Consider the following 24,932-nt stretch of genomic DNA (forward strand, 5'->3'; position numbering starts at 1 on the left):
TCTGTTAAAATTTAAAGTATGATAAACTACAGAGCTGACAGTTTAACTGATGCTTCCTTTAAGTATGTGACATAATTTGAGATTCCCCACCCCAAATAACCTTTATTTCAGTAACATATTTAGTACAAAGTTATTACCTGTGTGAGGAAGGAAGCAGAGGAAAGTGAACAGAATGGGGCTGAGACCCCCAGGTACTCATAGGAATGCTCAGGGGCTCTACACAGCCCGACCGCATTGAAGGCAAGGGTTACGTTGTAGATACTGAGCCTGCACGTTCTTCAGAACTAATCAGGCCAAGGCCCTATCCAGGACACAACCCCAGACTAAGAAAATTACATGGTGGAAAATCTAAATTGAGTAACACAGGAATGAAAGTGACAAAGGAAAATGAAGTCCAGACAAAAGTAGGGGAGGGAAGAAAGGCAGGAGATTGCAGAAGTGAGCAGCCACACATTAAAGACACTTAAGACACTTCCCACAAGCAACAGAAGAGAGAGCCCTTGAGCCATAAAACCAGACTTCCTTCTAAAAGTTCAAGATATTTCATATAAAAATGAGCAACTAAAGCATTGAAGGAAAATGCCATATAAATGTATTTCAAGAAAAAACTTTAAAAGGTTATTCATATGAATAATAAAGGCACTCCAGAAATACGTGCCTACAAAATACATAAAAACTATAATATCTCAACATAAAAAAGGACCTATTATAATGAGAAATAAAAGACTAATATAATCCAGAACAGCACAGCCACAGTACAGAACAATATAACTATAAGGATTAGAAAAACTCACAAAGTAGTAAAATAAATTAGGAAATATTTAAGAAATTTAAACTAGAAATAACATATAGTTCAGTAAAAAAAAAAAGTTAATAATTTATGATAAACAAAAGAGGGAAAAAAGCAGGAAGTTTTTAAAGTAACAAAGAATGAAGACATTTCTGGTCCTGGTTGAAGTAGAGTAAGCACACTCTAGTTTATCTTTCCCACTGATTACAGCTAAAAACCCTGGAGGGAAGCCATACTGATCAATTAATTGAAAAGCCTGTACATTGGGTAGGATGACGCACATGGAGGGGACTTTCCTGCATTTGCCCCTTTAGCCCATGCACCTCCCAGCTTACTCTCAAGGGAGCCAGAACGCCAGAAGAGAAACCCCAGGAATGACGGTGCCTTGTCAGGGCAGCAGTGGCAAGGATCAAAAGTATCCCTGAAAGTTCTTGGCTCTTTCCAGTCTGACCACCAGGAAAGAAGCTCAAGGAGCTTGAGAGCAGGGAAGGGATCCCAGAGAGCAGGAGGCTGGAAAAAGAGGTCCTTTAAATTACTATATGAAATCCTGAGCTGCATTTGTGAAGAACTGACCAGGACCAAGAGGGCAAAGGCTTTGAATCTGAACTGTGATGTGGACCATCCCCAGGTCCTTTGATTGGCCCCTCATGGTACACATGGGGACCACCTGTATTAATTTCCTCTGGGTACTGTAAATAGCACAAACTTAGTGGCTTACAACATTATATTTATTATCTTACGGTTCTAGGTGTCTTTACATTAATTAGGTCTACAAGGTTCCTTTTACCATGTAAGGTAACATACTCCCAGGTTCTGGGGAATAGGTCATGGACATCTAATTGGGGAGTCATCTAATTATTCAGACTACCACAGGGATACAACAGAAAGGCACTACAAAACTTTGAGCCAACAGAAAGTAGGCCAGGGCTTTTGGTCTGAACCTACCCAGTTTGATTGTCTGCTAAAACAAAAAAGATCAGCATTCTCCCCAAGACTGTAACCAAGCCCAAAATCTCATAAATGTTAAAAATGCCCAGAGCCTCATTCAAAATTACTTGAACAAAATTACAAAGAACCAGAAATACATTAAATTCTCAAGAGAAAAAACAATCTGGGCTGGGATTGTGGCTCAGCGGTAGAGAGCACTTGCCTAGCACGGGCAGGACCCGGATTCGATCCTCAGCACCACATAAAAATAAAGGCATTGTGTTGTGTCCATCTACACCTAAAAAATAAATATTAAAAAAAAAGAAAAAGCAACCATAAACACAAACCATGAAATTGATCAGATGCTGAAATAATCAAATTTAAAAGAAAAATTTCAAACTTAATGATAGAAAGAAAAAATATTCTATCATTAAGTTTGATAAAAATAAAAATAATTTATGATAAATAAAAGAGGGAAAAAAGCAGGAAGTTTTTAAAGTAGCAAACAATGAAGACATTTCCAGTCTTGGTTGAAGAAAAAAATTTTAAAAATATCAGGGATTTGCAGGACAATATTGAAAGGTCTAACATTTGGGTTGGGGTTGTAGCTCAGTGGCAGAGCTCTTGCCTAGCATGTGTGAGGCACTGAGTTCGATCCTCAGCACCATATTAAAAAAATAAATAAACAAATAAAGACATTCTGTCTGTTTACAACTACCAAAAGAAAAAAAAAAGAGAGGTCTAACATTCATTTAACTGAAATCCCAACAGAAGAGGAGAAAGGAATTGATGCAAATAGAGAATTTGAAGAAATTATGACTGAAAACTTCCCAAACTCGGTAGAATTCACAAATTTGCAGATACAAGGATCAGTAAATCCTATAAGGAATAATCTCTAAGAAACCCAAGACTGATTTTTTTGCTGAAAAGGAAAAAAAAATACTGTCTTAAAGCAGTCAGAGAAAATCAACACATTACATAATTCAAATGACTCCCGTGAAACTATCAAGAAGAAAATCATGACAAAAAGTAACAAAGAGTAATTCAAAATGGACTAATAATGCTATTGAGGGACCAGGACTTACGCATGTCTCAAGCTGCTGCCCAGAAATATGGACTCTTAAACTGAACTCAGGAATGTGAACTTCTGAACTGGACCAAGTCTGCAAAAACCACCATCCTCCTTTAATGAATGTTACAGCTGTAATTGTCACCTAGAGATAGGTTTGGCAATCCATCATATATGTCTAGTGATGTACAGCCCGGAGTTAAGTTAACTTCTGCTCCAATCACCTTCCTTTTAAACAGCTTGTACAAGCTGCCTGGAATTTCCTTTATCTTATACTTCTTCCTTTTAAAAGGCCTGCAAAAAAGGGCTCTCTTTGGAACATTCATTCAGAACCATGAGTCTGTGTCTTCTGAACTGCAATTCTCAAGACTCCAAGTAAAGTTATTTTACAGTCTTTGAGCTCAAATTGATTGACATTATGAATCTCTCATCAGAAACTCGAGAGGCTAGGAGGCCATAAAATAACATTTTAAAGTGCTAAAAGAAAAGAACTGTCAACCCAGATTCTATGTCTAGTAAACATATCCTTCCAAAATAAAGGTACAATAAAGATATTCTCTGATGAAGGAAAAATAAGAATTTGTCATTACCAGATCTTCTTCAAAGAAATGCTAAAGGAAATTCTTCAGATGGAAAAAAATGAAACCTAGAACTTCAGTAATGAAGGGAGAGCAACAGAAACAATAAATGTCTGTGTAAATATAATAAATTATTGTTTACACTTTAAGTTTTTAAAAATATTTGTGATTGTTGAAAGAAAAAATAATAACATTATCTTATGGGACTTTCAATGTATATAAATATAACTCATATGGCAAATATGATATATGGCTAGAAGACTTATATATTTTACACAAGGTGGAAAAATATTAATTTTCAGTAGATGGTGAAAAGTATGTGTAAGTACCAGAGAAAACCCTACAAGCAGTGCACAGAGATACAGTCAAAAGTCAAGAGGTAAATTAAAATGAAATACTAAACTATTTAATCCGAAAGAAAAAAACAGAAGAGGGGCTTGGGGTTTAGTTCAATGGTAAAGTACTTGCCTAGCATGCCTGAAGCCCTGGGTTCTAACCCCAGCTCCTCTTCCTCTACCCGCCCCCCCACCCATCATTATCATAATTTTAAAAAGAGGAGATGAACAGATAATAAAATGGTAGAGTTAAATCCAAATACATAAATAATTACATTAATTACATTAAAGGTAATCCCACTCATTAGGATGACTTCTAACTACCCCCAAGCCCCCACAAAAACACCATAAAATAATAAGTGTCACTGAGGTTGTAGAGAAATTAGAAACTTGTACACAGTAAATGAGAATATAAAACAGTGTAGCTGCTAAAGAAAACACTTAAAAAGTTAAATTTGGAACTACCACATGATTCAGCAATTCCACTTTGGAATATATGCATAAAAGATATATGTGACACACACACACACACTCTCTCACAGACAACAACTCAGAAACTCAAAGAGATGTTTATGGTATTATTTGCAAGAGCCAAAAGGTAGAAGCAACCCAAATATCAACTGAAGGATGAACGGATAAAGAATGTGTTTTCAGACAGGTGCTACCACATAGATGAACATTAAGGACGTTAGGCTGAGTGAAATAAGTCAGATACAAAGACAAATATTGTACATTCCACTTATATAAGGCTCTAAGAGTCATGAAATTCATAAAGATAGAAAGTAGAATGGTGGAGCCAGGCACAGTGGCGCACACCTATAATCCTTCAAGAGGCTGAGGCAGGAGGATCTCAAGTTCAAAGCCAGCCTCAGCAATTTATCCATGCGCTAAGCAACTTGTCTCTAAATTAAATACAAAATAAGGCTGGGTTGGTGGCTCAGTGGTTGAGCCTGAGTTCAATTCCTGACACCTCCCCTTTCTAAAAAATAGAAAGGTGGATTCCCCAGGGAATAGGGAAGCAAAGAGTGAGGAGTTATTGTTTAATGAGTACAGAGCTTCAGTTTTACAACATGAAAAGAGCTCTGGAAATGGGTGGTAGCACAACAATGTGAGTGCAGTTAATGCCAAATTATATGCTACAAAATTAAGCACAATTAAAAATACATATATTAAATTTAACTAACCAAAACACACCAATTTAAAAAAAATAAAAAGCATTCCATCTATAACTCTAAATTATAGTTTATATAAATTATAAGTTTAAGGGGGAGAGAAGAGAGGAGGGAAAGGGGGAAATAATGGGGAATGATACTGGCCAAATTATATTGATTTACTGTGTGCATGTTAGTGTATATAACAACACACCCATTGTACAACTACAATGTACCAAAAAAAAAAAGGAATAATGGTTATAAACTTAAACACATATCTTAAAAAAAAAAAAAAAGTGGTATCCAAAACATACAAAGAACTCTTAAAATACAACAATAAAAACCAAACAACTCAAAAAGGTCTGGGCAAAAGGTCTAAAGAGATACTGCACCATCCGCAGACAGCAAATTCACATGTGGAAAGATGTTCAATTTGTGGGCTGGGGTTGTGTGGTTATTGCGCTCAGTGGAAGAGCGCTTGCCTAGCATGTGTGAGGCACTGGGTTCAATTCTCAGCACCACATATAAATAAGTGAATAAAATAAAGGTCCATCAACAATTAAAATACATAATTTTTTAAAAGAAGATGTTCAATTTGTAATTCAATATGGAATTAAAATTAAAACAACAATGAGACACTACTACACACCTAGTAGAAGGACAAAAAACCCAAAACACAGACACCACCAAATGCTGGTGAGAATGTGAAACAGGAACTCTCATTCACTGTTGGTGGGAATGCAAAATGGTACACTCTGGAAGACAGTCTGGCAGCTTCTTAGAAATCTGAACATACCCTTTTCCATGAAATCCAGGAGTCACAGTACTTGGTATTTACCCAATAAGCTGAAAACATGCCTACACAAAACCTGTACATGAATATTCACATCTTTATTCACAACTGCCAAACCTTGGAAGCAACCAAGATGTGATTCAATAAGTGAATGGCATATCCACGCAATGAGATAATATTGTGTGCTACAAAGAAATGAGCTATCAAGTAACCTAAGTGTATATTGCTAAGTGAAAGAAGCAAATCTGAAAAGACCACATATTTGTACTGTTCTATGTATATGACATTCTGGAAAAGGAAAACCATGAAGACAATAAAAATGTCAGTGGTATATGGGCAAATGCCAATAATCCCAGCTACTCTGGAGGCTAATGGAGGAGGATCACAAGTTCCAGGCCAGCTTGGCAATACAGTGAGACTCTGTCTCAAAATTTTAAAAAATTAAAAGGGCTGGGCTGGGGATGTGGCTCAAGTGGTAGCGTGCTCGCCTGGCATGCGTGCGGCCCGGGTTCAATCCTCAGCACCACATACAAACAAAGATGTTGTGTCTGCCGAAAACTAAAAAATAAATATTAACATTCTCTCTTTAAAAAAAAAAAAGGGCTGGGGAATGCAGCTCAGTGGTAGAATGTTCCTGGGCTCAATCCCCAGTAGTGCAAAATAAAAACAAAACACCACAGAAACCCCACAGGACATCAGTGATTACTAATGAGAGGAAAGAAGGAATGCATAGGTGGAGCACAAAGGATTCTTAGGGCAATGAAACTATTAAATGATCCTGCAGTGAGAGACACATGGTACTATATATTTATCAAAGCCCATAGAATATGTAATACAAAGACTGATTCCCTAATGAAAACTTTAGTTAATAATGATATATCAATATTTGTTCATTGATTATAATAAATGTATCACATTAATAATGTAAGATGTTAATAATGGGGAAGTGGAGGAAGAGATAAAAGTGGGCAAGAGATAAAAGAGAACCTGTATATTCAATTTTTCTGAAAATCTAAACTATTTTTAGAAGTCTCATAATTTAAAGTATGCAAAAAATTGTCTATAATAGCTCCCTTTGATATAAGAAAAAAGAGGGGAAATAAATATACATATTCTTGTTTACTTTAGCAAAAGAAAAACTAGACAAAGAAAAACTAATGAGACTAGTTACCTACACAGTGGAAGTAAGAGGGCACTGACACTTGGTCTAACTTCTCTGCCTATGTTAATGTTTTACATACTGCAAAAAATAATCACTGAGGGTGGACTGAAACCTAAAACTGAACACAAACAATAACTAAAACTATCTAACTCAATTTTATTTCAAAAAGTAACATCATCAGGGTAAATGCAGGAAAATGAAAAGCGGATTAATCCCAGTGTCATTTGAAGTCAGTATTTAGACTGTTGAAACTCATGTTCATAGAATACTAATGCTATGGCAGTCTTGTGAAAAGCAATAATAAAATCAAGTAAAACCAGAATCCGATTAAGGCACTAGATCAGTGCTGACCAACAAAAATATAATGCACGCCATACATACTTTTAAATTTTCTTGTAACCACATTATAAATAATAAAACAAACTAGGTGCGAAACAATTAATAAATTTAAACCAAATATATCCAAAATATGATTTCAACAATCAATATAAAAAGTATTAAATAGTACATAGTTTTCTGTAATAAATCTTCCAAATTATAAATTTTATACTCAACACATCTTAACTTGAGCTAGACACATTTCAAGTGTTCAATAGCTATATGTAGCTAGTTGCTACCATAATGCACAGTACAGCACATCCAAGTACCAACTGATGAGAAATAAATAGACAAATGAACATGTTAACCTCACCATAGGGATTAGAACAGCAAAATCCAGACTATGGGAAATTCAATAGGTTTCTTCAACAAATTAATGGCAAGGAAAAAGGTGAGATTGAGGAAGCTGTAGACTAAGAGATTTAAAATCAAAGGAGGAGGAGGAAAAAAAAAAAAAACAGGAAAATCAGAAATGTAATGTTTAGAAATTCACACAAGTGATAAAAATAATTTAGAAAAGCAAAGAAGTTATTATCACAAATGTGGACTGGTTGCATTTGAGGAAAAAATGGAGATTTTAATCAGAATGGAGCATAGGAGAGCTTCTGGGCTACCTAATAAAGTGTGTGCATCTTATAAAAGATGAATCCATACAAATCTATACCTTTTGTTTGAAGCAGTTTTCCATTTGTTATGTTTTACAATTAAAATGTTCAATAAATACATATTAGATGGAAAATTTTGAAATTAACAATAGCACACCCTGTCCCCAAACTTAACACCTCTATTCCCCCAGTTTCTAATCTTCTAGAATAAAATATCTTTACTCTTATTTGAGACCAACACCCCGTCTATTCTCTTCAGGACTCCTGGCCCACTAATCATCACTTCTCTTTTCCATCTTTATCTCCACCTTCCTATTGAGGCACTATAGGAAAATGGCAAATAACTGGGCTCTTATTTCAGAAAGCCAGGGCTCAAATTCTGGTTACTATTTAACTTGTCTGATCCTCAACAAGTAACAATCTGTCTGTGATTAACTCTCCTCATTAAAGGAGGAAAATAAGAGTACCTAAGTCATAGGCTTGATCTGCTTTTTAATTAATATACATAAATCCCTTAGAGCTTGAAATCTAGTGCATTTTCAATAAAGATTAGCTGTTATCGTTATCCTGCCACCTCCACCTTCACCTCCATACCTTCAGTATATACATACGCTCAGGTTTTCCAGTTTCATCTAAATCCTTTCCTCAACTCTATGTCCCTCTCTACTTGTGTACTCCTTCCCTTTTGCCTTAAAGCATCACAGATCACCAAACTGCTATATGTATGGGAAACATTTTAATAGACATTTTACTGCCTCCACTGGAGCATTTGATACTGTTGTTTTTAACCCCAATTCTCTCCACCTTGAGTTCTGTGACACTATTCTTTTAGCTGTCCTGCTTCTGAGATGATATGATTATTATCAATTCTAAAATACCCTGTACCTGCAGCTTAGACGCTGCTGTCCTTCTATTTGTCATTTTCATTCCACTTTGAAAGTACTGTCCAAGTGATCTGATTTGTACTCACAGTTTGAATAAGTACCTACAGGCTGCTAACCTAAGTCTTCCAGCTCTGAACTCTTCTAAACTTTAGATAGTATTTACCTAAATACCAGCTGGACCTGGATGTCAAAATGCCCAATACTGTTTTCACTCCAGATTTGTTCCTCCCTCCTACTCATTCTCAGGTAATGCACTATTATCTACCTGACCACCATGGCAGAAACCCAAGTGCAATTCTAGGTCTCTTCTCTATCCTTATCGCCAACATCCAATCATTGGGCTTACTGATTTTACCTATAAATTTCTTAGAAATTATTTCTTTCTCATCATCTCTACTATAACCACCCTAGTTGGGGCCTGCAGCATCTCTCATCTGGAATACAAAAAGGGAATAAGAAGTCCTTGTTGACTCCTAAAGCTACTTTCTTTTCTACTTTATTTTAAAGCAAAGTAGAACTGCCCAGAGTTGCCTGAACTTAACATGCTTAATGTTTGTATATATTGTTATACTGCTTCCTCTGCCTGGAATGTTCTTTCTCAACTTTTTATTAGATTCCTTCATTTTTCAAGATGCTGTTAAGATACCATAACCCTCAGGGAAAAAACTTCATAGCTGGGCAAAGTGGTGCATGCCTGTAACCCCAATGACTAGGGGAGGCTAAAACAGCAAGTTTGAGGGCTGCCTGGGCAACTTAGCAAGACCAGACTCTCACTCAAAGGGGGGAGGGGGGAGTTGGAGATGTAGCACAGAGGTAGAGTGCTCCTGGGTTCAAATGCCAGTACTTTATAAAGGAAAAGAAAAAAACCTTCATAAAGCTCGGGGTAGGTTAAATTCTCTCCCTCTATACTCCACAGCACCTCAACTACATTGTTATCATTGCACTTACCCAACCTATTTTTAATTTTTCTTAATGTCTTCTTCTACTGAACAGTTATTTCCAAGGGCAGAGACTATTTTACTTATCTTTATATGTTTAGTGCTTAGCACAGACTTGGCACAAGGCAGGTATAATATATTTTGTTAAAAGGAGGTAGCTATTTTCTTTCTCATCATCTCTACTATAACCAAATGAACAAGTTTTAATTTGATTTTCATCACATCATGATGCTGTTCAAAAACATTTAAGGCTTGTCACATTATAAAGTACAAATATCTTTACATTTATCCCCCATGACAAAACTCCACACTATCTACACAGTTTTATCTTGCACCACACTCCTTCCTTTTATTTACCCTCGATTCTAAACTAGTCTACTCAGCTTTCCAAACTGACCTTTTGATCTCTATCTCCCCAAACCTTTAGAACCCATAAAATTTGGGCTGGGGATGTGGCTCAAGTGGTAGCGCGCTCGCCTGTCATGCGTGCGGCACGGGTTCGATCCTCAGCACCACATACAAACAAAGATGTTGTGTCTGCCAATAACTAACTAAATAAATAAATATTTTAAAAAAAAAAGAACCCATAAAATTCTAGCCCTTTAAAATCAATACTTAGTAACTCCTTAGCAATTAATCTAGGATCTGTATGATATTAAAAGCATTGTAATGGAAACCTGAATAGAACAGTCAGAAATAACTTCCATGTCACCAGCAATTGAGTAGTAGGGGCAAAGCTTAGATAACTTTTTGTCCAACTCAGAAAAGATATTACATTAAGAAAAACACTGAGGGGCTGGGGATGTGGCTCAAGCGGTAGCACGCTTGCCTGGCATGCGTGCAGCCCGGGTTCGATCCTCAGCACCACATACAAAAAAAGATGTTGTGTCCGCTGAAAACTAAAAAATAAATATTAAAAATTTTAAAAAAAAAAAAAAAAAAAAGAAAAACACTGAGCTTTTATTTTCTGTCTTACCTACCTTTTGTTCCTCCAATCCAGCCTTCCTTCACCTTGAACAGCTTGAAGCTCTTCAGAAATGAGGAGGAAAGAAGTACCTAGTGTAGGATTTCTTTCCCAAAAGCTATGCTGTTTTTGTCAATCAAAATTCTAACATGAAAAAGTTCTAGATGGTCAGAAATCCAGTGAGAAAATCAATGTCCTGAAACCTTTGGTGTGTGGTCTTTTGATCCTATCATATTAATCCCCTCCTAAGTGCCCCTACAAAGACCAACTATTTGTTTTTGGAAGAAGAGGTACAATCAGGAAAATAGTAGGCACTAATGATTAGCATTAAGTCAAAAAAAGAAGAAAGTCTGACTCCGACACCTCCAAACACTCTGAAGGTAACTGTGCTACTAAAAGGGGAGGAGAAGACCACCAGTGCAAAATCTTCCAAAGAATACCTAATTCCCTCTGAGTTTTTATATTTATAACATAAGCGACTAGTGGAAGGAAAATTAAGAGGGCAAAAATAAGACAGAACAAAAAGTACAGGTAATTATTCAAAAACTTCAAAATCATTTGTAAAAATAATATAACACACTAAGGCACTCCCACTAAGACTTCTATTACAATAACCAACCAAACTACAAAATTTCAGGATTGGTTCTTAAAAGAATAAAAAACAATATTAAAGTATTCAACTTTTATTCAACTTTGCATTAGCAGAATAGAAGCTAGTTAGAAACGGAAGGTATCCTCTGTGCCCCACACGCCTGGCACAGTACCTGGGACATAACATATGAATGTAGAGGGAAGAGAGAGAATTTAGATTTTTTAAAAATACTCAATAGATAACTTTGCAGGTGCTAGGGCATAGGGATAACATGAAATAGATATTTTAAGACTAACCTCTGATTTTACTGTAGTTTTGAACCCTTTGGGAACTAAATCTGGATAAATAAAACTTAACTTCATCTCTAAAGTTCTAAAATCTTGATTGAGCTTCAACTGCAATTATCAGGTCTTTATCTAAATATTCAGATAGAAAAACAAATTTCAAAAGTCATCCATTTGATTCCATTCAATTTGATGTCTAGTTTAGACAATCTTCAACTAAATTAAAACCACATTTTTTCAACAGAAAAAGCTTTCAGCTAAAAAAAAAAAAAAATCCTCAGGTGTACTCAGAATCAAAAAGAAACATATAACAAGATTTTCCGAGGCACTTAATACACATTTATATCCTCTAATTGTAAAATAGATGACACCAACAGAAAAGTAGCACAGGATTTGCAGCCAACGGTCATCATAATTAAGCTAAAGAAAACTGTGTTTTTCTTATCATCTTTATTCAAGTATTTCACAGCAGTTATATTACAAATTACAGTAAATGTTCAAATTCCAGAATTCAAAAATTAAATAATTTACTTCAAACTAAGGTAAAATGAAGTCAAATGTAAAACATCAATTTAACACAATTCTAAATTAAACTACAAACCCAAAATAGACCATAGTTGATGAAGTCTACTTAATCTACAAAGTAGACATACATGACTGAAACCAAATAGGACTCCCAAATCTAAGTAACCAAATGTACAAAATACAAAAGATGCAAGTACAAGCCCAAATTCAAGCTTACAATATGATTACAAATAATAATTATAATAACAATGGCATTCAGCTACGGGACCTGACACTGAAGACACCTACTGAATAGCACCATAGCTGAATCAACTTAATCAGAAAAGGGAAGAAATGACCACCCCACTCCCTAAAAGTAAAATCCAGTAAACCTACAAATACATTGGCATATGAGAAAAATCAAGTCATAAAAGGACATTAAAAAAAACTCAATCACAGGTAAGATTCAAGCTCAAAAACACAATTAACTTCACAGCCATCAGTTTCAACCCTAATGTGGTTCTATCATCTTCAAAATGCTCCCAGAGTCCCTACAGCTGAGCATGAACTACTGCTGGGCTGGGCTGTGATACGTATTTTACTGATCTGAGAGCAAGATTTTACACTGGAGCTTATCATTTATAATGCTCACAATAGGAAATAAGAACAGAGGTCAATTTGTACATATTTTTGCCAATGCTATACAGCAAAAATTAAGAACTCACAGAAAGGTAAACAAAATTGAGTCCACTTGGATAATTTCACAAGCTGCTTTAAACTATAGAACCACCAGGTATTTGTAAAATATGTGAAACTGGTGTAGTGTGTTTCTTTCTTAGGGGGAAAAGGAGTCCGAAGAGTTGGTACAATTTCAGCTCATTTTTCTCCCCCTGGCATGAAATTGGCTTTCTCTTTAAGACCTAAACTGTTCAAAGTGGCAGTTCCTATACTGAGGTTGCCTCTGATTTCTCCATCTACATGAAGGATAAACAAAAACAAAATCTTGATCTTTTGGAAGCATTTTAATGCCAAACATAAATAAATTTCCCTTGTCAAACTCACTGATGGCTAAAATCTTAATTAACTTGTATAAATTTAGTAATCTACTAAGAACATGTGCGTTGTTTCTTTTTCCTTTCACAAGTGCTGCTGTTACTTGAACAGAATGCTTCTGAATTAGAGTAACTGGAATAAATAGTAAAAAAAAAAAAAAAAAAATAGTGCAGCAAGAACCTGAGACTTGCAAAAAACCCTTTTACCAGAAACTTGCTACAAAAAATCTGCTACATCTTATTTCATCAAATCTTTAAATTCTGTAACAATTTCCATCAAAATACAAAATGCTAATGTATTAGACAGTAAAATAGTTTGAACTGGTATGATGGTAATAAATACTAAAGAAAGCATGAAAATCCTCCCAATAATCAAATTAGAGGTTTCAAATAACCTCCCCTTTAAAATGGTTCATCGTTAATCGCACTTGCCCACCTTAAAAATACAGTGTGTCTACATGGATATCATCTTGAATTATATGATTAACTGAATATTATGAAAACTTCATAGACTAGGCATAAAGAAAAGAAGTAGCATTTTAGAAAAAAAATGAAGCTAGAACTAGAAGGCAGTAAATGTAAAGGTAAATGCAAAGAAGCACTTGGGATTACTGCAGTAGCCTAGGCCAAAGAGTGTTTTCTGCACACTACAGACAGCCAGAGACAAGGAGACAAGTACCTTAGCTTCAGCATGTAAACGGTGGCAAAGTGATTACAGGACTCTGTAAACACTGTTGGTAACTAAAACACAAAAAGCTGAGGTAGCTCAGTATCTCTGCAGTAGTCCACGACCATGTGCCCTAATTAAAACTCAAACTACATGTGTTGCATATATTGGAAAGACACACCTGCAGCTAACAGCTATAATAAATGAAGATAGCAAGCCAACTTGTCGGCAAAATTTTCTACACTTTTTTAAAAAATTATCTGATAAAAAAATGTTACTGCACTCCCTTTGCCTCTTTGCAACTGCCTAGACTGTGTCTCCAAATTTATAGAAAGTTTTTGTAAAACTAGTAACCCATAATTAATTTTAGGTAAGTAAAATTCACAGAAATCACTCAACAAGATCCAAAATAGATTCCAACCAAAATGAAGAGTTATGAAGGTAAGCTTATGAGAAGGGATTCAAACATTAATACTGTTATTCAAGGACCATACCAGAGCTCACTTGTAATTATACAGAAAATGAATTTTATGGAGCCTCTGACAAATTCCTCTTTTCTGTTCATTTGGCAAGTCCTGGCTTTAAAACAAAACAATAACAATTTATTACACATGAAAATCATTTTTCTCTGGGAACTCGAAGAACTATTAAATTGCCTCTGACAGAAGAATGGCTACTATCCATTCTCTGGTCATCACTGTCAGCAATAAGGAGAAGTGTGTGAGTTTTTGTTATGGACTGTGCATTATTTATCATTGTTTTATCACATGTTTCTTACACAGAAACAGACCATACAGGAAAACTTACCATTTTTAGTATATTATGTGGTTTACTCAGTGTCTTGATTGAGCTTTGAGAACAAGACAGGCATTAATACCAAAACATTAGTTGTCTCTTAATGATGCAGAGTATTGAAACTTATTGTCAAGGTTGTAACCAAAGAAAATATTTTAATTTATTTGCTACAAACGAGCTCATCCATTTAGCCTTATCTTTCTCAAATGAATAAAAAGGCACATTAAAGGCAGTTCTAAAGAGCCTAATCTAATTCCATCTGGTTTCTTCAGTTTCCCACCAGAATATATCATAGCCAACTTTAAAACAGGCTTCAGTCCATTACCCAGAGAGGGGGAAATATGATAAGAGATAAAAAGGAAAAAGAAGGGGGAAAAAAAAAAAGTGAAACCCAAAAAACAGGTTGCCCACTGTTTAAACAATCCAACACAGTTAGAACTGCCCACCCAGCTTCCTCCTGCTGCTGGTCTGCTCCCTAAGAGAATCTCCAGAAGACAGTGCACGAAAAGGAGGAGCAGAAGCAAAAGCAGTTTCTGTAGCACCAAAATCTCCAAGCTGTGGGGTTGTATTTTTTTATTTGTGGAAAATACAACAAGTTTCTGAAGTTCTGTTTGGTTCTTGTAGGCTGGTTGGTTTCAGGTACCTGAGACAATAGCACCAAATTCAACAGAGAGAGAGAATGAGTGAGAGAGCACTTTACACCAAGGCTCTGCACATAATTGGTGCAATTTGAAAGTGAATGGCTCAGAAGACTGCTCTGTCAGGAGCAGATTGGAGAGGATCAACCACTCATCTTGAAAAGTTCATAGGAATGTCTCAAACATATGAACTGTTCTTTCCATCTCCTGTAAGAGAAAGAAATGCTTGTTATCTATTAAGGGAAAGACAAAGGTACTCCTCATTATGGATTAAATTCACATTAAATTTTTAGAGAAAAAATTTGAGATAGAAGTTCAAGTTGGAACATCTTCCTGATTACAATACCTCAGCTACTCTGTAAGACAATCTGCCCTAGGCAATTCCAAGTACCTCCTATTTGATATTTAGGCAAATGAGGATGATGAAGCTAGTTAACACTCTATGAGTAACTTGGCAGTAATATAAGAAAGAGGTACAAGTCATATGAATATGAGAATGAAGATGGTGATAATAACAATCAATGAGAAGCTTATTATGCCAGATATTGTACTAAGAAATAGACACACACGCATACACACATAAATACGTAAACGCAGTAGACACATAAGACATATTTATATGTAAATATATAAAAACTTTTATATATTATTTAACTTCATTTCTACAATAACATGTAAGGTTGAAGATAGATAATACTATGAGCCCCATTTCATAGATAAAGAAAGTGAAGCACAGAGGGGCAATCTGAATAAGCCAATAAGTGGCAGGGTCAGAATTTGAAGACAAGCAGACTCACTTCAGAGCCTGAGTCCTATATTCTATTAACTCCCAAAGCAAATTAAATGAAGTGCAGCAAAGCATATGCCAAGAAATAGAATGTACCCTGTTCTCACTCTATCTCCTCCAACCAGAGCCAAAAAAGGGTGGTGATGGGGAGAGACAGAACGAGTGGCAGCCATTACTGCTGGTTCTGCTATTAATTCCCTTTCTCCTTAAACTAGATTCCAAATCTCATTCTGAAATATTTCACTGCGAAATGATGATTCAATTCAAGCTAGTGAAACCACAACCATTTGAACAAAAGTTCTAGAATAAAAATGTAAATAACTGTACTCTGTATGCGTATTTCACTAAGATGGGCAAATGTCAAATACATCTAAGATATCTGGTTTTCTTTTCTCTCTTTAAATAGCTCCAATGAAATTCTAGTCTACATCTCTGTAGAACTAATAGGCTATACTAACAAATTACTGTCTGATCAACAAGTTCTTCTGTATGATCAATTAAAATCAGTCCTGCTAAACATTTTATTATATTACACAACATAGTTTAGCTTTGTAAAAATGAAACTCATAAAAATGTGGTTACAATTTTGAAAGTTCTCATTTTAATTCTATTACTCTTTATTACACATGAGAAACAGCCATATTTTCTAAGTATAAATCTTTAATATCTTTACCAAAAGAAATTACCCTTGGGAACAGGTACTTTATCTTTATCATATTTTACATCCCAAATACCTGGCACAGTAGCTGGCACTCTAGGTTACTCAATAAATAATTAATAGCCAGACTATAACAAGCAAGTGAACCAACAGAATCTAAACCATTTATTTCAGTGTAGGTAGGGGATTATAGTTGCTCAAATGATCTCAAAAATCAGAAGAGTGGTTTAATGATGCAAATTATATGAACAGAGCTAGAAGCTCATTCATAAGGGAAGAACTTCCCTATGGTTCTTTAAAAAAAAAAAAAAAAAAAGGAATGGTCCATCTCTAAAAGTCTCTAAGCAAAAATGTAAGTACTGATTCATGTGGCTATTTTACAGGACTAGTTTGATTAGATGAGATTACTTTTAGTTCTCTTCCAACTATTAATGATGTGGCAAATGGGTTTCATTGGCCCTGCTATCTTCTTACATCAGCAATAACTGCCTAGGGAGCAGTGGAAAGGATTATGGAGCCACACAACATCCAACAGGCCCAAGTGACATGTTCAGAGAACTGTGACATTCTGTGTATTCAACTACCCAGAACCATAGATTTCTGTCTTTTGACCAACAAGGAACCCCAAGTTACTTCTTTTCAAAGACAAAACAGCACAGAAAGGCTTTATTCAAACTATAACCTATAATGATTCTTCTAAAAATCTTTACGACTTTCTTGAGCTAATGAAAAATAACAGACTTAGGAAAAATAACTTTTTTTCTCTTTTCTTCAGGACACGTAACAGCACATATTTATTTATTACATAGATGAACTAAGCACTTACCTCTACAAGTTGTGATTTGTCATAATCTTTACGATGACGATAGATGCACTGACTAAGAAGAGAATATAATCTCTCAAGCTGATCAACTGTCAAATTGTTGCTTTTATCTACCAACAAATCAAGCAATTTCTAAGAAAAATTACAAGAGAATAAAAAGTAGTTTGATTTCCCTGGTCAAACAGAAACAATTATATTCAAATAGATAAAGAGCAAACATCATAAAGTATAAAAGTGACATCTGAGGTTAGAAGATTCTAGGGCTTAGTTATTACCAGGACCATTCCCATACTTTCAACCCCTCAAAATGCATATAACTCTTCTTTAGTAGAAGCCCTGAGACAATTATATCCCTGGTTAAATCAGAAGATTTTGAAAAATAATTTTATTCAATGCCTACAAATATTCAAAATCCTTCCATTCCTTTAGAACTGACTGGGAATAGCTAAGCTTACCTTCAATCTCTCACGATCAACTATAAGAGGTGGCACAGGCTCAGTCGGCTCTTCTGGAACCAGTTCCAGGCTTGTTGTTTTTGCCTGCTCTAAAATTAATTTACGATATTTCTTTACTTTAGAAGCACCTAAAATTAAGGGGGAGGGGAAATGCAATGCAGCAAGTAAAGTTAAGAAAAATAAGTCTTACGCATCTATAAATTCTTTTACCCACCACACCTCCTTTCTGGGATGAGGAAGATTATATTCTTTAAATGATAACTTTTTTTTTTCTGTTTAAGAGTACGTAATCCAAACTAAAGAGAACTAAAACACAACTATGAAAGCCAAGACATACTAGGATACAGTCTAATAAGCATATCCATTAAAAGGAATAGAAAAGCAATCTTTGCCTCTATGTATTGACTTATAAACAGCCTTCAACTCTCTTCATGGTTGCTATCATTTTAAAAGTAGAAGCTTTCAAAACTAGATAAAGAAAGAAAGCAACCTAGAAAAGCAGACACTGAATGGGGTCAGCTTGTCTACACGTTAGCTTCCCAACCTAAAATATTTTCCTCAACATTACATGATATTTTAAAAAAATTTTTTTCTATTATATTGCCTAAATTCTATTAGAGACTGGTCTGAGTTATGACATTTTTTATAAAAATATAAACCCATTATAAGTGTAACAGGGCTGCTAATCTTTCCTACCTTGTAGTAAATTAGTATAACCTAATTACTTTCCTCCTAATACGTTGCTGTGACTAATCAGACTGAAAAAAAAAATAGAAATTTGGGGTAAGTAAGCTTAATTTCACAGTTCCGGGCACTTAGAGGAGTAGGGAGGCCACAACACTATGTCCCCCAAAGTAGGACTACTCTGGAGACTGACAGGGAAGGAACTTAAAGAAAACCTGGGCTGTTTCAGAAGTTCACACAGGACCTGGCTCATGTTAGGGACATTAAGAGGAAACTTCCTCCCCTGTCCTCCATTGATCCTTTTACTCACAAGTCTTTAAACTCTTCCTTCTTCTCCTCAAAGCCCGCTCTATAAATAAACAGTAAAAGAACCCAAGTGTTGCCTTTGACAACATGACATGTATGGTGATATATCAGAGAAATTTTATATTTCAAGCAGCCTTTAAAGTGAAAGGTTTGCCAGGCATGGTGGCACACTCCTGTAATCCCAGTGGCTCAGGAGGCTGAGACAGGATGATCCGCGAGTTCAAAGCCAGCCTCAGAAAAAGCAAGATGCTAAGCAACTCAGTGAGACCCTGTCTCTAAATAAAATACAAAATAGGGCTAGGGATGTAGCTCAGTGGTCGAGTGCCCTTGAGTTCAATCCCCGGTATTTTAAAAAAAAAAAAAAAAGTGAAAGGCTTGATAGTCCAATTAACATATTCCAGGAGTTTTTTCAAAGCTATACTGATCCTCTTTATTATATCCATGAATTCTAGAGGTCTGAGAATTCAGATTAAGAACCACTGCATTAAGTTATACTGTACTGATAATTCCAAATGAAAACTTCAGGTCACACTTTTTTTTTTAATTTTTAATGAATGGCTCTTTTTTTTAAAAAAATCATTTTTTATTGTTGTTGTTTATTTTTTATGTGATTATGGGGATTGAACTCAGGGCCTCATGCATTCTAGGCAGGTGCTTTACCTCTGAGCTATCTCCCCAGCCCAAGTCACATTTTTGTACAACAATATCTTTAAAGCTTTCAGATTGAACATAACATTAATTTAAGCAAACTTAACTAAAATTGCTAGAGAAGTAGTGTCAAAATGGACTCCTCTCCCTGTACTCATTCTACCTGATACCGCAAGTTTATCCCTCTTTTCCCCTTTTCCATTCATTACTTAAATCTCACTTTAACACACTTTTTAAGTTCTAAGAAAGCCCAGAATAAATACTGTTCTTAAAATTAATTTCTATTATTAAATATTGAGAAAAAATAAAAATTCTCAACAAGGAACATTTAAGAACAGCAAATCTCTTTTTACCCATTTTTTTAAACTGACGAGACTCTGAATAACACTTTCCTACTTCCAAATTCTACTATAGGGCTTAAAAAAAATGGTAGGGAGCTGGATGCCTGTAATCCCAGCAGCTCAGGAGGCTAAGGCAGGAGGACTGTGAATTTAAAGCCCTCCTCAGCAAAAGTGAGGCACTAAGCAACTCAGTGAGACCCTGTCTCTAAATTTAAAAAATACAAAATAGGGCAGGGGATGTGGCTTGTGGCTGAATGCCCCTGAGTTCAATCCCTGGTACAAAAAAAAAACACAAAAAACTGGTAGGGAAAAATAGTTCTCTCATGGCCCAAATCCTTGTGTACTCTATCCAATTTACAAAATATACAAATTCAAGATAACCTAATATTCCTGTCCAGGAAGAAATGTGTTGAACAAGGTAGATATCCATACAGTCACAAGAAATCAAGAGCAAGCAGAATGCTCCGATTCAATGGGAACAAAGTAAAACTGACTGTGAAAGTTCTGTGTCTTTCTTCCAGTCTTGGCGTTACAAATCAATGGACATCTCTCAGATTCAACTGCCTAGAATAAGCCAACCTTAGCATGTTCCAGTAACCACAAGAGGCAATAATTATAAAAGACTTACTGTAATGCCTGTAACAAGACCATTTTTGAAGTTTAATTTATAAGATGAATAACCAGGCTTGAGGAGTATCAACAACTACTGCCAAGTCACATGACTATGATGAATCAAAGTGATGGTTTAATCTAGGTCTGCATGATTCTTTCTAATATACTATACTGCTATAGCCACATCTTCTCTGTCCACTCGACCCTTTCTAGTAATTCTTCTGTTGTAATTCCATCTTCCTAACACCTGTGGATTTACTCAGCTTTTAGTCATATATCGCTTAGGATAGTGTAATAATCACCCAAGAGACAGAAAAGTGAGCAGTCATGAAAACAGTGCATTTTGGATTCTAAAACCTCTGAAAAGTTCAGTAAAACTTAATGTGCATGTGCATACTCTTCTCAAAAGGAGGATGAAAGTATAATTATTCATCAACTACTACTACTAGAAATCAGATAAATTTTGCAATGAATTAACTCCGGAGTTTAAACCTTCAGAAGATGTTTTAAAATATTAGCTTTACCTTCTTTATCCAATTCTGCATCTTTAACCTCCACATCAGGGCCAGGTTCTAATTTCTCAGTATTGCTACATTCTGGTGCCTCTAGTTTCTCAGGATCATCTCCATGATTTTCATTTGAAATTTCTGGTTTTTCTTTTAACTGGTTTTCCAGGACAATCTTTTGTTCTGAACTACATTTATCTCCACTACTACAGAGAGGAATGACATCAACTTTACCATTCTGACATTCCAGAACAGGTATTCCTTCAAAACTGTCAGTGGAGGCCTCACCATTCAGACAGCTGCCCTTAAGAAAAGGCTCCTTCCTAGATGTCTGTTCTGGATTAAGAGTACTGCTGCTGTGGATGAGCAGAGATTCATTTGAACTTTCTTCTTCTGTGGATGCAAAGTTCTCTTTAGTGCCTGCTCCGTTGTTTAGCCTCTGCCCCTGGTCCATGTCCATGATGTCACACGAGGATTCATCATTGGTCATAGATAAGTCCCCAGTCTCTTCTCCATTTTCCTCATGGCAATCAGTGCTTACCTCAAACTCTCCATTCTCTAGCAATTTTCTGTCCTCTGTATGGTTCTCATAGTCTGCAAATTTGGTATCCTCTTCGTCTTTTTTTAAATTATTAACTTTTCTTTTCTTAATAATTCCTTTGCCCCACTGTGAACGTCGCCTTGATTTTCTCCGTACCCGAACTGTTTTATGAGGAAGGAAAAAAATATGTATAACTTGGAATGTAATATCTAGTTTACATATGTTTATTAAAAAGGACCAAAAAGAAGGTAAACCCATACTGGTCTAACACACAAACAAAAACTCTTGGCTCTTGACATCCATGCTGACTAATCCTCAAAACCTATAAGCAGAATGGGTATGAAGTCAAGATCAACTCTGCAGAATGGAAACTAAAAATTTTGCTTCCTGTTATGAGTTTGAGTTTACTCAGCACTAATCTTTTCTATTACCTTAGATTCTACATTAGAGTGGTTCCTAACTTTCAACATCTAGGGGCCAATCCTATAATGTATACATTTGGGGAATGATCACATTACCAAGATTCCCAGGAAGTTTGAGCCACAGCCCTATCTTTCCACCAGAAAGGTAGATGCTTTGCCAGCAAGATCAAGAGATGGTTTCTAAACCATGAAGGGAAATGAACACAAAAGCCAATATAGCATGATAAAATAGTTACAGATATCCCCACAAAGAAATCTCCATTGTCCCTCATTCCAGAAAAAGGAATCGTCCACAGTACACATGATTGTGGATAGAAACCAAAAGCCATATCAACTACTAACTTCCTTTAAGACAAATGGCAGCATCAGTTTCTTACAAAGTTACCTAATTTAAGACAAATCTGGCAGCATCAGTTTCTTACAAAGTTACCTAAGGAAAACCAAGTCCTCCGCTATCAAAGTTGTTGTGACATTAACAAAATATCAAAAACAAACATTCAGTCAGTTGTATAAAAGTGAGATCTATAAAAGTTGTAAAGACTATACTCTTAAGATGATATAAACTACAATGTGGTCTGTGAATAAAGGTGGAGCTTCTAGGTGATAATGGACCCCAAAATTTTTATTTCCTTTATGTATGTCAAAGGTAGTTTGATTAGGCAATCTACCCAGCTGGACTACTCGCACTGTTTAATAAGGACTTGTAGTCTTCCAGCAGTGCAGAGTATGTTTACATACTGCTTTCAACCTTTTACTTTAACCCCTACTGTGTCTGTAAAGACACCAACATATTAATAAGGAATGGATACATTTAGTTATAAATATGAGTATAGCTACCAAAGATTTCTCATATCATCTCTAAAATTCAAGTTATTTAATCATTTGGCTCGAAGATTATTTTCCCTTCAAAACTACGGTATCATTAGAACTCTTCATTTTTCCCCCTAATTTCAACTTTTATAATTTATAGTGATATGGTTCCTCCTAATTCCTACTTTTATAATTTATAGTTATAGGGTAATTGGGATGAACAAGAAAATTTATTATTTTACTGTTAAAAGCTGACACACAGGTTAAGGTGACAGGCATCTGAACCAACCCACTAAAAATAGAAAAAACTTAATCTAATTCACATTAAAAACTAAAGAAAGACAGTTATCTTACTAGGACTCAACAGGTGGAGCTGTTGGGTTGTTGCTATTGACAATCCACTACTGACACTGTAACCTCTCCTATTCTCAAGCCAAATAACCAAAAGCACTAGAGGGTCCCTTTCTCTTTCTTAAGCCATGGGTCTCTAGGGCAAAAAGAGGCTCAACTCTACCAAATTGAGAGCCAGCTCAGTTTATTTACACATAGAACACAAATCAAAGGTCAGAGCCTCATTGAAATGAGTTTACTTCTAATGCTTTCATCATGGCAAACAACAGAGAAAACGTTCTTATTCTTTGGAAGAGAAAAGAGGTATTTCCTCCTGCTTAATGCATTATTTCTAAGGACTACTAGAATTTTGGTAAAAGAAAGAAGGGAGGGAAGGAAGGAAGGGAAAGAGGCTGGGAAGAAAAAGAAGGAAGAAAGGGAGAGAGGGAGGGAGGGAGGAAAGAAGGGGGAAAGAAAGAAAGAGAACTGATCACATAAGCTCTACAAGAATATAGATTTTTGTTTACTCTGCTGTATCGTCACAATTCCTGGCAGGAGCATGTGTACTGGTGGATCTACTCCTTCATATGCCACTTCCTTTATCAAGGGTGCTATGTGTGAAAAGTTCATTTAGAGACATAATCTTCAGAGTCAATTTTTATAAAATCACTGAGCTTGTTTCCGAAACCAAGACCTGTCTCTTAGGGGACACTTAGATTTACGATTTGAGTAAGTTAGCGTAAAACAGATAAATAGTGTGTCACATATGCCATCTACTGGTAAAACAAAACTCTCATCTATAGATTAAAATAATATTTTTAATATTTAAGGAAATTAAACTTCTTAAAGCAAATATTCAATGCATTTTCATTAGTAGATATTTAAATAAAAATGCAAAGAATGTAAAGGATTTCAAAGTTAAATAAATTTAAGTGCAATATTACACAATCCAGGTCACGATCTGAGACACGACTAGGCCAAATAGCTTTAATCAATTTCAGGCAACTAAATGCACCTTTAAGCCCTTTCTCAAATTGACCTATGAATACCATCCAAAGAGGGCAAGTTTTTTAAAAAGTGGGTATGACTCATTCATTCAAATTTCAATACCACTGAAGAAAGATCATATTAAAAAATTAGCTTTGTTAACTTTTCTTTCTTTTTGCAAAACTGGGGATAGAACCCCAGTCTCACACATTACTAGGCAAGGGATATACCACGGAGCCATATTCTCAATCAACAGAGCAATATAATCACCATTAACCAGAAGAACAGTAGGCATCTTCCAGGGCATGCTATTTTCAGTAAAACAGAAAGATTACACTAGAAAAATGTTGTGTTTATTAACATTTGTCTTAGAAATATTATAGACCACACAAGCACAATGGTGCATGCCTATAATGCCAGCAACTGGGGAGGCTGAGACAGGAGGATTGCAAGGTCTAAGCCAGCCTAGGCAACTCAGCAAGATCCTATCTCATAAGAATACAGAAAAAAAGAAGAAGAAAAAAAAGGCTAAAAGTGGGGACCGGGAATGTAGTTCAGTAGTAGAGTGCCCATGGCCTGTATACCACAAAAAAAAAAAAAAATTATAGACCAACATAAATAATTAAAATGAGGAAAATCTAGAACACTGAATTTTCTCTCTAAACACATCACACCAAACTAAACAAATAATGAAGGGTGTGCAGATTTTTCAAAATGAACACAAAATATTCTTTCAGAAGAATCAACAGCCTATTGCCAAATCAGTCACCTTCATATGAGTTTTCATTTCTTACTAATTAAGAGAGCACCCTGCACCACGTGCAACAAGATGTGGGTGATGAGGACAAGGGTGGATAAAAAGTTGATCACCTCCATATCTCGATCCAAAAACCAAAGTTGAACACCGAAAACATTT

General features: G+C 35.6%; 1 protein-coding gene across 5 annotated transcripts in view; it reads right to left on the reverse strand.

Annotated features, from left to right (window-relative positions):
• Positions 1-11,881: 11,881 nt before the first annotated feature.
• Atad2b (ATPase family AAA domain containing 2B) overlaps positions 11,882-24,932 on the reverse strand; it is a 141,206-nt gene continuing 128,155 nt past the window's right edge. For 4 of the 5 annotated variants that reach the window (XM_046441338.2, XM_046441337.2, XM_046441341.2 and 1 more), the window contains 4 exons: positions 20,945-21,628; positions 17,830-17,957; positions 17,378-17,506; positions 11,882-15,313 (listed from right to left, as the gene is read on the reverse strand). In XM_046441338.2, coding sequence (XP_046297294.1) covers positions 15,272-15,313; positions 17,378-17,506; positions 17,830-17,957; positions 20,945-21,628 — 983 coding nt within the window. In that variant the 3' untranslated portion in view covers positions 11,882-15,271. The remainder of the gene's footprint in view (positions 15,314-17,377; positions 17,507-17,829; positions 17,958-20,944; positions 21,629-24,932) is intronic. The other variant, XM_046441339.2, reaches the window with a different exon arrangement.

The sequence above is a fragment of the Marmota monax genome, unplaced genomic scaffold (assembly GCF_021218885.2).
Source record: "Marmota monax isolate L192 unplaced genomic scaffold, Marmota_monax_Labrador192_F-V1.1 WCK01_AAM20220418_F8-fsc00010, whole genome shotgun sequence".
Taxonomy (NCBI): Eukaryota; Metazoa; Chordata; class Mammalia; order Rodentia; family Sciuridae; genus Marmota; species Marmota monax.